The sequence below is a fragment of the Phacochoerus africanus genome, chromosome 4 (genome assembly GCF_016906955.1).
Source record: "Phacochoerus africanus isolate WHEZ1 chromosome 4, ROS_Pafr_v1, whole genome shotgun sequence".
Classification (NCBI taxonomy): Eukaryota; Metazoa; Chordata; class Mammalia; order Artiodactyla; family Suidae; genus Phacochoerus; species Phacochoerus africanus.
In genome coordinates this window covers 78,934,203-78,946,696 of record NC_062547.1, presented here as the reverse complement: position 1 = coordinate 78,946,696, position 12,494 = coordinate 78,934,203, and the positions used below count along the sequence as shown (strand labels likewise).

Here is a 12,494-nt window from a genome sequence, read left to right as displayed (position 1 = left end):
AGGAGTGATGGCTGCTGGTGGATCTCAGCTGAGTCTTTCTGAGAATTGCCTTCAGAGGAAGGGAGCAGCCTTGCCTGTGGCTATGCCCCCTACCCAGGGGCAGCCCACATCTGGGACCTGGCCAATATGGGGGTACAAAGGCCCAGCCCCTCTCCTCAATTTGGGACGTTTCCAAGGGGCCACCCCAGCTCCACAGTGCCTGTGGGATCAGCTGATGTAGTGTATGAAGCAAGTGGACTGGAGTGGCAAGGTATGGCCTCTAGGCGGCGCTGTGGCGCCCCACTCCAGCTGCCCCCGCTTCCGGGTCCCTCACTCCCACGTTCAACCTCCAAGGGCAGCAGGCTGAGAACCGAGGGATCCCTCACCTTTGCAAGGGAGCTGTCTCTCCCCAGTTTACACTTTCTAACCAACCGGGGCCGCCCAGCGTCTTAGATTCCTGTGCCCTGGGGAGTGAGGGTGCGGGTTGTGCAAAGGCCTGACCTGCTAGCTCCAATTTGGAACAACTTCGAAGGACTTCCTGGCTCCAGGGACCTGTCTGGGGCCAGCTAAGGCTCAGCTGCAACCACAGCACATCTCACACTCCTGTGTACTGTGTCCCTCACCTCTTTTACAGCTTTTTCCAGGCCCAATCCCCAAGAAATACACAGCATGCAAACGCTCTGTTTCTGAGGAACTCACTCCAAACAAATGGATGGTTTTGCATTTAAGTTTTGTTTTTTGTTTGTTTGTTTGTTTTGGCTGTGCCTGTGGCCTGTGGAAGTTCCCAGGCCTGAGATGGAACCTGAGCAACAGCAGTGACAATGTTGGATCCTTAACCCACTGAGCCACCAGGGAACTCCCAGAAAAATTAACTTTTATAAAATCATTATATTAGTTCTCATCGTGGCTCAGCAATGAATGGCAATTAATCTGACTAGAAACCATGAGGATGTGGACCATTTTATGAAAATGGCCTCACTCAGTGGGTTAAGGATCCGGCATTGCCATGAGCTGTGGTGTAGGTTGAGACGTGGCTTGGATCTGGCATTGCTGTGACTGTGGTGTAGCCAGCAGCTACAGTTCCTATTCAGTCCCTAGCCTGGGAACCTCCATATGCAGCAGGTGCAGCCCTAAAAAGACCCCCCCCAAATTATTATATTAAAAAAATACAACATAATTATTCACTGTAATTGCAAAATATTGAGATCACTCTAACAACAGGATCATTGAATAAACTCCAATACCTCCATACAATGGGATTGCCTGCAGCAGTAAGAAAGAATGAGGAAAATTTTATGAATGGGTCCAGCTTGCTGTCCATGATATTTCGGTAGGAAAGAGAGCAAAGTGCATACTAGTGCATGTCTAGTATGTTACCTTTTGTGTAAGAAAAAAGAGGAGGAGTTCCTGTTGTGTCACAGCAGAAACCAATCCAACTAGCATCCATGAGGACACAGGTTCAATCCCTGGCCTTGCTCAGTGGGTTAAGGATCCGGCGTTGCCATGAGCTGTGGTGTAGGTCGCAGACGCGGTTTGGATCCCACGTTGCTGTGGCTGTGCATAGACTGGCAGCTGCAGCTCCAACTTGACCCCTAGCCTGGGAACCTCCATATGCCACGGGTGCGGCCCTAAAAGACAAAAAAAAAAAAAAAAAAGAAAAGAAAAAGAAAAGAAAAGAAAGAAAGAAATAAAGAGGAAATAAGAAAATTTTACATGTGTCTGCTCATTTGGCAAAAAGAAATAAAGATAAAGCAGAAACTGAAGGGATGAGTTACTAGAGGTGTGGGTGAAGATGCAAGGACTGAAGGAATGGATTGGAAGCAGAGATGGTTCTTTGAGCAGCTTTTTGGAATCTTGTGTGTTTTACATTCTCAAAAAAAAGAGTGAGAGACAGATAGAATAGGAGTTCCCATTGTGGCTCATCAGTAATGAACTTGACTAGTATCCATGAGGACACGGGTTCAATCCTTGGCCTTGCTCAGGGATTTGGCATTGCCATGAGCTGTGGTGAAGGTCGCAAACATGTCTTGGATCTGGCATTGCTGTGGCTACAGTTCTGACTTGACCTGTAGCCTGTAGCCTAGGAACTTCTATATGCTACCTGTGACCCTAAAAAGCAAAAAAAAAAAAAAAAGAGAGAGAGAGAGAGCGAGAGAATAAATAAAATCAACAAGGATGAGAAACACATACACCAAATAGTATTTCAGATGTATCACATTTGGACTACATGCCCTCTGGCCAAAGACAAAGGGAAAGCTAAACAGATATGCAGCTCTAGTTTGTAGGTTTCTAGAAGCCTAAGTTAACAACTGTGGAACTCCTATCTGCGCAAATAAGTAAATAACATTGTGGATAATGGGAGCCAGGTTTTTCACTACTGGAGAAAGCTAAGAGTTATAAATATGGAAAGGAGGAAGGACAGAATGAACCCTGTGGTTTGGGGTTTAGAACTAAAAATATCAGTGCAAACTCATGGTTTTTTAAACACAGATAAATATAATTATATGTATATCTCTCTGTGTATACATATACACTATATATATTATATACACACACTATATATGTAGACACATACACACACACACACCTGTATGTATATACTTCTCTTTCCCAGTTGTCTTGGCTGGTAAGTCATGATATCATAGCAGCAGTGAGTGCACCTGGGCCCAGACCTTGGATTCTAAATACCACTGCCCACTAAAAAGAATAGGTCTTGGAGTCCCCATTGTGGCTCAGCAGGTTAAGAACCTGACATAGCATCTGTGAGGATGTGGGTTCAATCCCTGGCCTTGCTCACTGGGTAAAGGATCTGGCGTTGCTGTGAGCTGTGGTGTAAAACCCAGACGAAGCTTGGATCTAGCATTGCTGTAGTTGCAGAGTAGGCCAGAAGCTGCAGCTCAGATTCAGCCCCCAGCCTGGGAACGTCCATATGCCACAGGTGCAGCCCTAAAGAGAAAAATAAATAAATAAATAAGTCTTACCTAATGAGAGTACTTAAAAGCACTCTGAGAACCTTGTGATGGAAAATAAGGAAATGCTCAAAGGAACATAGGGACATGTCAAAAGGACACAGAAGCCAGTTTGAAGGAATGCTCACTGGTCAAATTTGGGACAACATGGACATCAAAATAAGTAGTGGCACTAAAGAATTATTCAAAGTAAGTATTTTTAATTTAAGAATGTATGAATCCGAAATGATTCAGATAAGTTAACAAGTGGAGGAGACGGGAAATCGCTTTCTTATTAATAAAGGTAAAAAGAATGACAGGATAAGAAAATCACCATTTGGGGAGTTCCCGTCGTGGCTCAGTGGTTAACAAATCTGACTAGGAACGATGAGGTTGCGGGTTTGATTCCTGGCCTTGCTCAGTGGATTAAGGATCTGGCGTTGCCATGAGCTGTGGTGTAGGCTGGCAGCTGCAGCTCCAATTCGACCCCTAGCCTGGGAACCTCCATATGCCACGTGTGCAGCCCTCAAAAGACAAAAAAAAAAAAAAAAGAGAGAGAGAGAAAGAAAGACAGAAAATCACCATTTGACAACCATCTAATGATAATAAGTGACTCATATGGTTACCAAAGGGGAAACGCTGGTGGGAGGGATAAACTGGGAGATTAGAATTGGCATATAAAAACTGATATATACAAAACTGACCCTTAACAAGGACCTACTATATAGCTCAGGGAAATCTACACAATACTCTGTGATAGCCTGCATGGGGAAAGACTTCTGAAAAAGAATGGATGTATATGTATATGCAAGGCTGATTCACTTTGCAATACACCTAAAACTAACACAACATGAAGTCACCTACACTCCAATAATATTTATTTTTATTTTATTTATTTTTTTTGTCTTTTTAGAGCTGCACCTGTGGCATGTGGAGGTTCCCAGGCTAGTGCTCTAATCAAAGCTACAGCCGCCAGCCTACGCCAGAGCCACAGCAACTCGGGATCCGAGCCTCGTCTGCGACCTACACCACAGGTCATGGCAACACCGGATCCTTAACCCACTGAGCAAGGCCAGGGATCGAACCTGCAACCTCATGGTTCCTAGTTGGATTCTTTTCTGCTGCGCCACGACAGGAACTCCAAAATTTATTTTTATAATAATAATAATAAGTGATTCAAGGAGGAATCACGAATAGTTGTTAAAATTGAGGGGTGAGGAGTTCCCGTCGTGGCGCAGTGGTTAACGAATCTGACTAGGAACCATGAGGTTGCGGGTTCGGTCCCTGCCCTTGCTCAGTAGGTTAACGATCCGGCGTTGCCGTGAGCTGTGGTGTAGATCACAGATGCGGCTCGGATCCCGCGTTGCTGTGGCTCTGGCGTAGGCCGGTGGCTACAGCTCCGATTCGACCCCTAGCCTGGGAACCTCCATATGCCGCAGGAGCGGCCCAAGAAATAGCAAAAAAAGACAAAAAAAAAAAATTTGAGGGGTGAGGAGCTCCCATCGTAGCTCAGCGGAAACGAATCTGACTAGTATCTATGAGGACGCAGGGTCGATCCCAGGCCTTGCTCAGTGGGTTAAGGATCCTGCATTGCCATGAGCTGTGGTGTAGGCCACAGATGTGGCTCGGATCTGGTGTTGCTGTGGCTGTGATGTAGTCCAGTGGCTACAGCTCCGATTGGACCCCTAGCCTGGGAACCACCATATGCTGCTGGTTCAACCCTAAAAAGAAAAAAAAAAAATCGAGGGGTGAAAGTTTGACAAGTAACAGGATTTTTTACATAATCTCAAAGTGTGGCCCTGCAAAGATACTTGTACACTTCAATGGGAAAAAAAGTTACTTTTGTCACAGATAAAGTTAGATATTAGGTAAAGGAAGTAACAAAGCCCGCACTCCAACAAAATTAGGGAAGTAAAAAATAACAAAATGTGGGTGAGAGGGTTGGCCAGTGTCAAAGTGATTAGGCCATCCTTGTCTGCTAACTGGCACTTAGTGAAGTTAGGTTTCTCTCCTCCCTTTGAGACTGGCAGACAGAGACCCCAGTCTTCCTGATGATGACATTTCAAAGGAATGACTTTCAGGTCCTTGTGAAGGACACTCCTGAGTTGTAGGAGATACCAATACATCTTAAAGGGGCAGAGGAAGTTCTTGAAATTGTAAGGTTTTAAAATAAATGCTCTAAGGTCAGGAGGTCTGGCGACCATCTTTAGGTGTTGGCTGGAACCAACATATTAGGGTTTTTTTTTTTGCATACTGCCAAATGCCTCCTGTGACCATTCTAACAATACATCCAGGAATAAGGCAAATGACCCACAGGTCTTGGACCCAGTGGGTCCATGTGCTAGGACTGGATCTGGGAGGCTTAGAACACTCTTGGATTGTTACCTGACCCCCAAGGTCCCCCCCAACGGGAGCCTCATGGCACTGTCATCAGTGCTTTGGGTTCCTAGATGTCAGCGTTAAATTACTTTTGGGTCCCACAGTCCTCCAAGACCTTAGAGCATGCCATTTACCAAGACAACAGGAACACACTGGTGGGGGTGGGGCGCGAGCATCATTCCAAAGCCCATAGTGGCCATTCTCAGCAGTCTAGGATGGGTGAGAGGAGATACCACTATAGAGTTGGGTGCCATGGGAAAGATGGAAATGATGAGTTAGAAATAATAGAGGTGCCGTTCCCTTTGTGGTGCAGCGGAAAAAAATCCAACTAGAATCCATGAGGATGCAGGTTCAATCCTTGGCCTCACTCAGTGGGTTGGGGATCTAGCGTTGCCATGAGCTGTGGTGTAGGTCACAGATGTGGCTTGGATCCTGAGTTGCTGTGGCTGTGGTGTAGGCCAGCAGCTACAGCTTTGATTCGACTCCTAACCTGGGAACTTTCATATGCCGTGGATGCAGTCCTAAAAAGACAAAAAAAAAAAAAAGAATATCTTAGTTACAACTATAATCATATAAGATTTTAACATTAGGGTGATAGGGACTATGCTGTTTTTGCAATATTTTTTGGTAAGTAAAATAATTTCAAAAAATATTTTTGGGGGAGTTCCTGTCGTGGGTGGCTCAGTGGTTAAGGAATCTAAGAACAATGAGTTTGCGGGTTCAATCCCTCACCTTGCTCAGTGGGTTAAGGATCTGGCGTTGCCAGGAGCCATGGTGTAGATCACAGACATGGCTGGGATGTCACGTTGCTATGGCTCTGGCATAGGCCGGTGGCAACACGTCCAATTCGACCCCTAGCCTGGGAACCTCCATGTGCCGCGGGAGTGGCCCAAGAGATTTCAAAAAGACAAAAAAAAAAAAAAATTTGGGGGGGGGGCAAATTCTCTTGTGGTACAGTGGGTTAAGGATCTGGTATTGTCATTGCAGTGGCTTGGGTCGCTGCTGTGACTCAAGTTCCACCCTTATCTTGAGAACTTTGACACTTTGACATGCTGTGGGTGCAGCCAAAAAAAAAAAAACTTAAAAAAAATTTTTCTTTTTTTTTTTTTAGTCTTGCCACAGCAGCAACAATGCTGGATTATTAACCTGCTGAGCCGTAAGGGAATCCAGAAAACTCTTTTTTTTTTTTTTGGTCTTTTCTTGGGCCGCTCCCGTGGCATATGGAGGTTCCCAGGCTAGGGGTTGAATCAGAGCTACAGCTCCCAGCCTACACCACAGACAGAGCAACTCAGGATCCGAGCTGCATGTGCGACCTACACCACAGCTCATGGCAATGCCGGATCCTTAACCCACTGATGGAGGCCAGGGACAAACCCCCAACCTCATGGTTCCTAGCTGGGTTCATTAACCACTGAGCCACAATGGGAACTCCTGTGGTTTCTTTTCAATGTAACATTTGGCTAGTCTTTCCACTCTCCAGAGGCCCTTGGTGAGCTCAGCTTCCAGGATGTTCTTCTGGGCCGTAGGGGTTGTAGTACAGAGAGTCAGAGGTCTGGACTGCAGGGGTTCAGGGAGGGGCTTTTTCACTTCCCTAGATGTTGGTGCCTCGGGGGCTGCCCTGGCGGGTGGGTACACAGACTCTGCGTGGAGGGCCCTAGGCTGGACCTCTGTCAGCCTGAGCAGGCCCAGCCCACACAGGGCCTGAGAGGCTGAGCAGGTTCAGAGGGAGGGAGGTGCAGACCAAGGGACCTGAGGAGACCAGAGACCTCAGCCTCTGCCTGGACATCTGCCCAGGGACTTCCTCCGAAGTTGCTGATCTTAGGCCTCAGCTTCCTGTTGCCAGGGCAGAAGAGGACGAGGTGGGAAGAGAGGAGGTCTAGGCTCAGAGGAACTGAGAGCTTGGCAGAGAGGAGAGCCTGCATGTGGGCAGAGACGCACAAACACACAGCAGCCCCATGGGTGAGCAGCAACAGTCACAAACACACTGGGATCACAGCACAGAAACACACAAAGCTCGTGCAAACACATGAGCATATATCCTGCCTGCTGGGCGTGTGTCCCACCCTTCAGGTGGGTCTGGAAAGGAGACGAGCGCAGGGGGCTGTAGTCAGGGGGCTGAGTGGGCAGAGAGAGGGCTGGAGGATGCATCTGGCCTATGCTCCCTGGTGCTCCTGTCTCTGTTTCTGAGCATCTGTCAATCATTCCCACATCACTGAGCACCTGCTGCTGCAATGGTAAGCCCAGGTCCACAGCTGGATGCAGACTTGGAGATCCAGCCCTACTCTTAGGAGCCCCCAGTGCCCCCAGATGTAAAACAGCTGGTACCCTGGGGGCAATGATGGACAAAGGGCATTCACTGGGCCTTGGCCAGGTGATGAGAGGGTAGAAAGGTACAGGGGGAGCCCAGGAGGCAAAAAAGCCCTCAGACTGCAACCCAGGCTTGGGGGCAGCAAGGAAAGAGGCCGGATAGGTAGCCAGGGCAGAGCTCCTGAGGTCACAGAACCCTGATGTATGGTGACTCTCCAGCGTGACCAACCAAGGGGCACCTGGGCATCATGGTGGCCCATCACCTGGTGCAGCAGCTCCCTCCCTCCCACTGCATGGCCTGTACTTGCTTGTGGCCTCCCTGGCTCCTGCCTATGCCTGTGTATCTGTCTAGACTCTGTCACCGCTGACCAAAACCCACCTGGAACCACCTTGAGCAAAAAGGAGAAGTGGCCATCTTACAAAATGGAAAGGCTAAACAGCCAGGGCATTGTTCCAGGCAGTGGCCTCAGGGCTCGGACAAAAGCCAGCTCTCTCCTGAGTTCCCATTGTGGCGCAGTGGAAACAAATCTGACTAGGAACCATGAGGTTGCAGGTTCAATCCATGGCCTCACTCGGGTTAAGGATCCGGCGTTGCCGTGAGCCATGGTGTAGGTCGCAGACGCGGCTCGGATCCTGTGTTGCTGTGGCTCTGGCGTAGGCCGGCGGCTACAGCTCTGATTAGACCCCTAGCCTGGGACTCTCCATATGCCACGGGTGCGGCCCTAAAAAGACAAAAAAAAAAAAAAAAAAAAAAAGCCACCTCTCTCCTTGAAACCTAGCCCTGTGTTGGATCCATCCTCCTCAGGATGGTGAACAGCCATAAGTGGTCCTTGGTAATCTCCCTCCCCATTCTGAGTCCTCTTCTAAGGAAGAGAACTCAGTACCAAGGAAGTTTCCAGAACTGCATTTTACCATCTTGAGTCAGTACTTGGCTCACACAGTCAATTTTGGCTCACATGTCCATCCCACAGACCTGGGAGGGGCAGGAGGCAACTCTGCCCAGGCCACTGGATGGAGTGTGGGTAGGGCTGGGGCCTCGGGAAGAAGGGATGCTGGCTAGATAGAAATGGCAGGAGACCGTTTCAGGGTCAGGGGTGCCGGAGACCATGGGTTCGGCCATCCCAAGTGGGCTGACCCAACTTGCCAGGCCAGCCAGGAGGCCTTTTGGGATGGCCCTTGTGCATGGAGCCCAGGGAGCTGTGAGACGGGCAGACATCAGGGCTCCTGAAAGGGAGCAAGGACTTGGCTGTGCCCAGTGTGGGCTGGGTGCTTGGATGCGCTGCAGAATTACACGTTACCAAACAACCAAAGTTGGGGAATGGGGACCGATGAGTGGGTGTGTACAGGTGGGTGGGGAGTCAGGGCCAGGAACTTGTGAGGAGCCTGTGACCTGTGGCCAGGTGAGAGATGGGGCAGGGCAGGGCTTGGAAGGTGGCACTAGGGGTCGGTTGAGGATGAGAGGAACTTGGTGATAGATGGGAAGTTGTGGCAATGGGTGACTCAAGTAGGAGCCGCTAGATTCCTGAGACCAGACCCAAGACAAAAGGAGGTCTGGAGGGCCAACTGGGACCTTCTGAGAATGCAGGGCCTGGGTGGACACTGGACACACCATGGCTGAAGTCCTGGCTGGACAACTTGAGTTCTGCCGGCACAAGGCTAGGCACAGAAGGGGCTGGGCTGTCCCCAGCTGGCTGTTCTCTCATCTGGCCCTGGTTGCTGTTTGCTCAGCCTGACCAGGCTCCCAGGCTCTCTCAGGCCATAGTCACGCCCCCATCCCCCTCCACTGAGAAGGGGCGGGGAGAGCAGGCCACTCTTCCTGTCCTGGGCCCAGTCTCGGCCCAGCGGACTGAGGCTGATAAGAACTCTGTAGCTAGTCCTCTCACACACCAGCCTGGCCTGACAGAGCCATCGGCGCCATGAAGGACGAGGTGGCTCTTCTGGCCACTGTCACCCTCCTGGGAGTCCTGCTGCAAGGTGGGCTGGCTCCTGCTCGGGAGGTGGGTGGGCCTCAGACCCCTGCAGTTTGCCTTCCACCCTCCAGGAGCTGGGGAGGTGCTGGAGGGCCCAGGCCTAGGCGAGGGGCGGAGGGAGGCCTCTAGCCCAGACTCCTGGCCCAAGCTCTTCTGGCCCCCATCAGAGGAAGCGATGCTCCAGGGCTTCCACTTCCCCTAGGTGGGGAGCGGGGAGGCCCCGGAGGGGTGTCTGCAGGGCAAACTGTGAAACCCTGGGCAGGGACCAAGCCTAAGAGGTGCCTGATCTAGGGGATGGGCAGCGAAATGGGAAAACGGCCCCTGAGGGACAACTGAGACAGGCATGCGCGGTGCCTGGCTTGGGGTGGGGGTGGCCCCTCAACCAGCACAAGGACCTCAGAGGAGGGCAGTGGCTTTCAGGGAGCAGATGGGGCATCTAGCTGTGCTGCACAGTAGGGCCTGAGCAGGAGGGCAGGGTGCCAGGATGAATGCATGTTCTCATGGTGGGTATGGAAGTGGGTCAGTCATGTGCCTGTGCAGCCCTACTCCAGCTGATCTCTGCCCTCTTCTGCTGTCCCCTCTCTGGGTGTCCCAGTGGGAGGGCCCCATTCCCCGGCGCTGCCTTCAAGAAGGCACCCTTTCTATGCTGGGACTGCTGTCCCCTCTCTGGGTGTCCCAGTGGGAGGGCCCCATCCCCCGGCCCTGCCTTCAAGAAGGCACCCTTTCTATGCTGGATAAGGTTGAAATCTGCTCTTCAGCCCCCAAAAATGCCTGCTTGGTGCCCTTCTCAGATTGGCTCTAGCCAAGCCATTCCCGGGATGGATATTCCAGCTTCTTGGGACATCACTGCCTCACACTGTAACAGCGAAGACAAGGCACAGCCTGGGGCAGAGGTCCTGGGGGGACTGAACAGACAGCCTGACTTGCTCTCCAGCCATACCAGTGACTTTGGCCCTCAGCCCCTCCTCATTTAGACACCAGGTCGCCCTCCAGATCCTACACTGTGCTGGCACAGCCGCCCTTGGTACCCAAGTGCACTCAGCATGGGATATGTCTGCAGGGGGCCTGCCACCAAGGGTACCAGGACCACAGGACTTGCAGGAAGACACTGGAGTCACACACCCCTGGGGCTGTGTGTGTGGTGGACTCCTGGCCTGAGGCTAAGGGAAGGGCTCCTATACACGCAGACCTCCCAGGACAAGCCCACCCTCTGTACCCACCTGTGTTGGGATGGAGAGGGGCAGAGCCCTGGTGGCCTGGGGTTGGACTAGAAAAGTCCCAGCTGCAGCCACGTGGGAGCAGAGGAGAGGATGTCTGTCAGATTTAGGCAGGATCCAGAGAGCCTGAGCAGAGCAGCTGAGGTGGGAACCTCTATTGGACCAAGAGCAACCCAGGCTTGCTGGGGAGGTCTGTGGACTCTGTGGGTGGAGGGGCAAGGACAGTTGGCCACAGGGTGTGTGCTCCCCTGCACGTGCAAGGATGCGGCCGGCTCTACCTCAGGGGATACCCCATCCAGGGACCTGGGCCTAGAGAGTGGGAGTTGGGCATTTGCCTGTGTTTTGCAAGTCAAATGATTCAGGAGCAAAGTCCTCCTGTGGGCAGGTGTCCCATGACATGTCATCCTCCTGCCCCTACACTCACTGGGTGGGACAGGACCTCTCAGAGCCCCAGGCCCGCACCCTCCCCTCCCCACTGAGTGTCACAGGGGCCGGAAGTCCCCTTCGTCAGGCTTTATAGAAGAGCAAGGAGAATGATGAAGAAAATATGCGTGGCCAGATTGGACGCGGGGGCCGAGGGAGGCTGCGGGCGTCGCGGTGCCATTTCTGACTCCTGCAATATCTCCGCCCCCAGCCTACTTCTCCCTGCAGGTGATCTCGGCGCGCAGGGCTTTCCGCGTGTCGCCGCCGCTCACCACCGGCCCGCCGGAATTCGAGCGTGTCTACCGAGCCCAGTGAGGCGCGGTGGGAGGGCGCGGGGTGGGGAGCGATGCTGCCCGGAGGCCCCAGGTAGGCGTCCTCATGCCGCCCTGCCCCCACCGCAGAGTAAACTGCAGCGAGTACTTCCCTCTGCTCCTCGCCACGCTCTGGGTCGCCGGCATCTACTTTCACGAAGGTCTGGGCACAGAACAAGGGTGCACGCCCAGGAACCCCGGGGGCCCCTGTCATTGGGCTCACTCCACCCCGCCCGCCCCTCTCTCAGGTGCAGCGGCACTGTGTGGCCTCATCTACTTGTACGCACGCCTCCGCTACTTTCAGGGCTACGCCCGCTCTGCGCAGCAAAGGTGAGAACCGGGGCGAGGCTCCCGGGAAGTCCGGCGGGAGGCTTGTAGTTGGCTTGTGGGCGGGGTCTTGACCGAAGCTGAGAGTGGATGGCGGGCGGCACCTGGCGTCCCGCGGGAGGTGGGTCCCTTTTGAGGGCAGGTGGGCGGGTCCTGGTGGAGGCGGGTCTTAGGGTTTGGGGCGGAACTCCCGTCCCCGCCCCCGCCCCATCCCTGGTGAGCACCACCCGCAGGCTGGCCCCGATGTACGCAAGCGCGTGCGCCCTCTGGCTTCTCTTGGCGCTGGCTGCTCTCGGCCTGCTTGCCCACTTCCTTCCTGCTGCGCTGCGCACGGAGTTCCAGAAACTACTGCCAAGGGCCTGAGAGAGGGGACGCCGGGCGGGCGGAAATGAAGTAGAGCTGGAGTCTCCTGGAAGACGGAGGAGGGTGCTCGCCCTGATCCTAGTCTCATTAAAGTGCTCCTAACCGAACCCCGACTGCATTCTCTGGGTTGGAGGGGCGTCGCGCACTGCGAGCTGTGGAGCCTGGAGGAGCTTAAGCTCCGGGCCAGAACATCAGGTGGGCTGCTCTCAGACGCTGAAGCCACACACCCTTTCCCGCCGAGGCTCACCCCACGGCTCCCCGCTCCCTGCA

General features: G+C 52.6%; 1 protein-coding gene across 1 annotated transcript; it reads left to right on the top strand.

Annotated features, from left to right (window-relative positions):
* Positions 1-9,421: 9,421 nt before the first annotated feature.
* Positions 9,422-12,331, top strand: LTC4S (leukotriene C4 synthase). The gene is made up of 5 exons (XM_047777876.1): positions 9,422-9,587; positions 11,435-11,534; positions 11,625-11,695; positions 11,783-11,864; positions 12,095-12,331. Exons 1-5 carry the CDS (start codon positions 9,530-9,532, stop codon positions 12,222-12,224), a joined length of 441 nt encoding a protein of 146 aa, XP_047633832.1. The 5' UTR covers positions 9,422-9,529; the 3' UTR covers positions 12,225-12,331.
* The last annotated feature ends 163 nt before the right edge of the window (positions 12,332-12,494 follow it).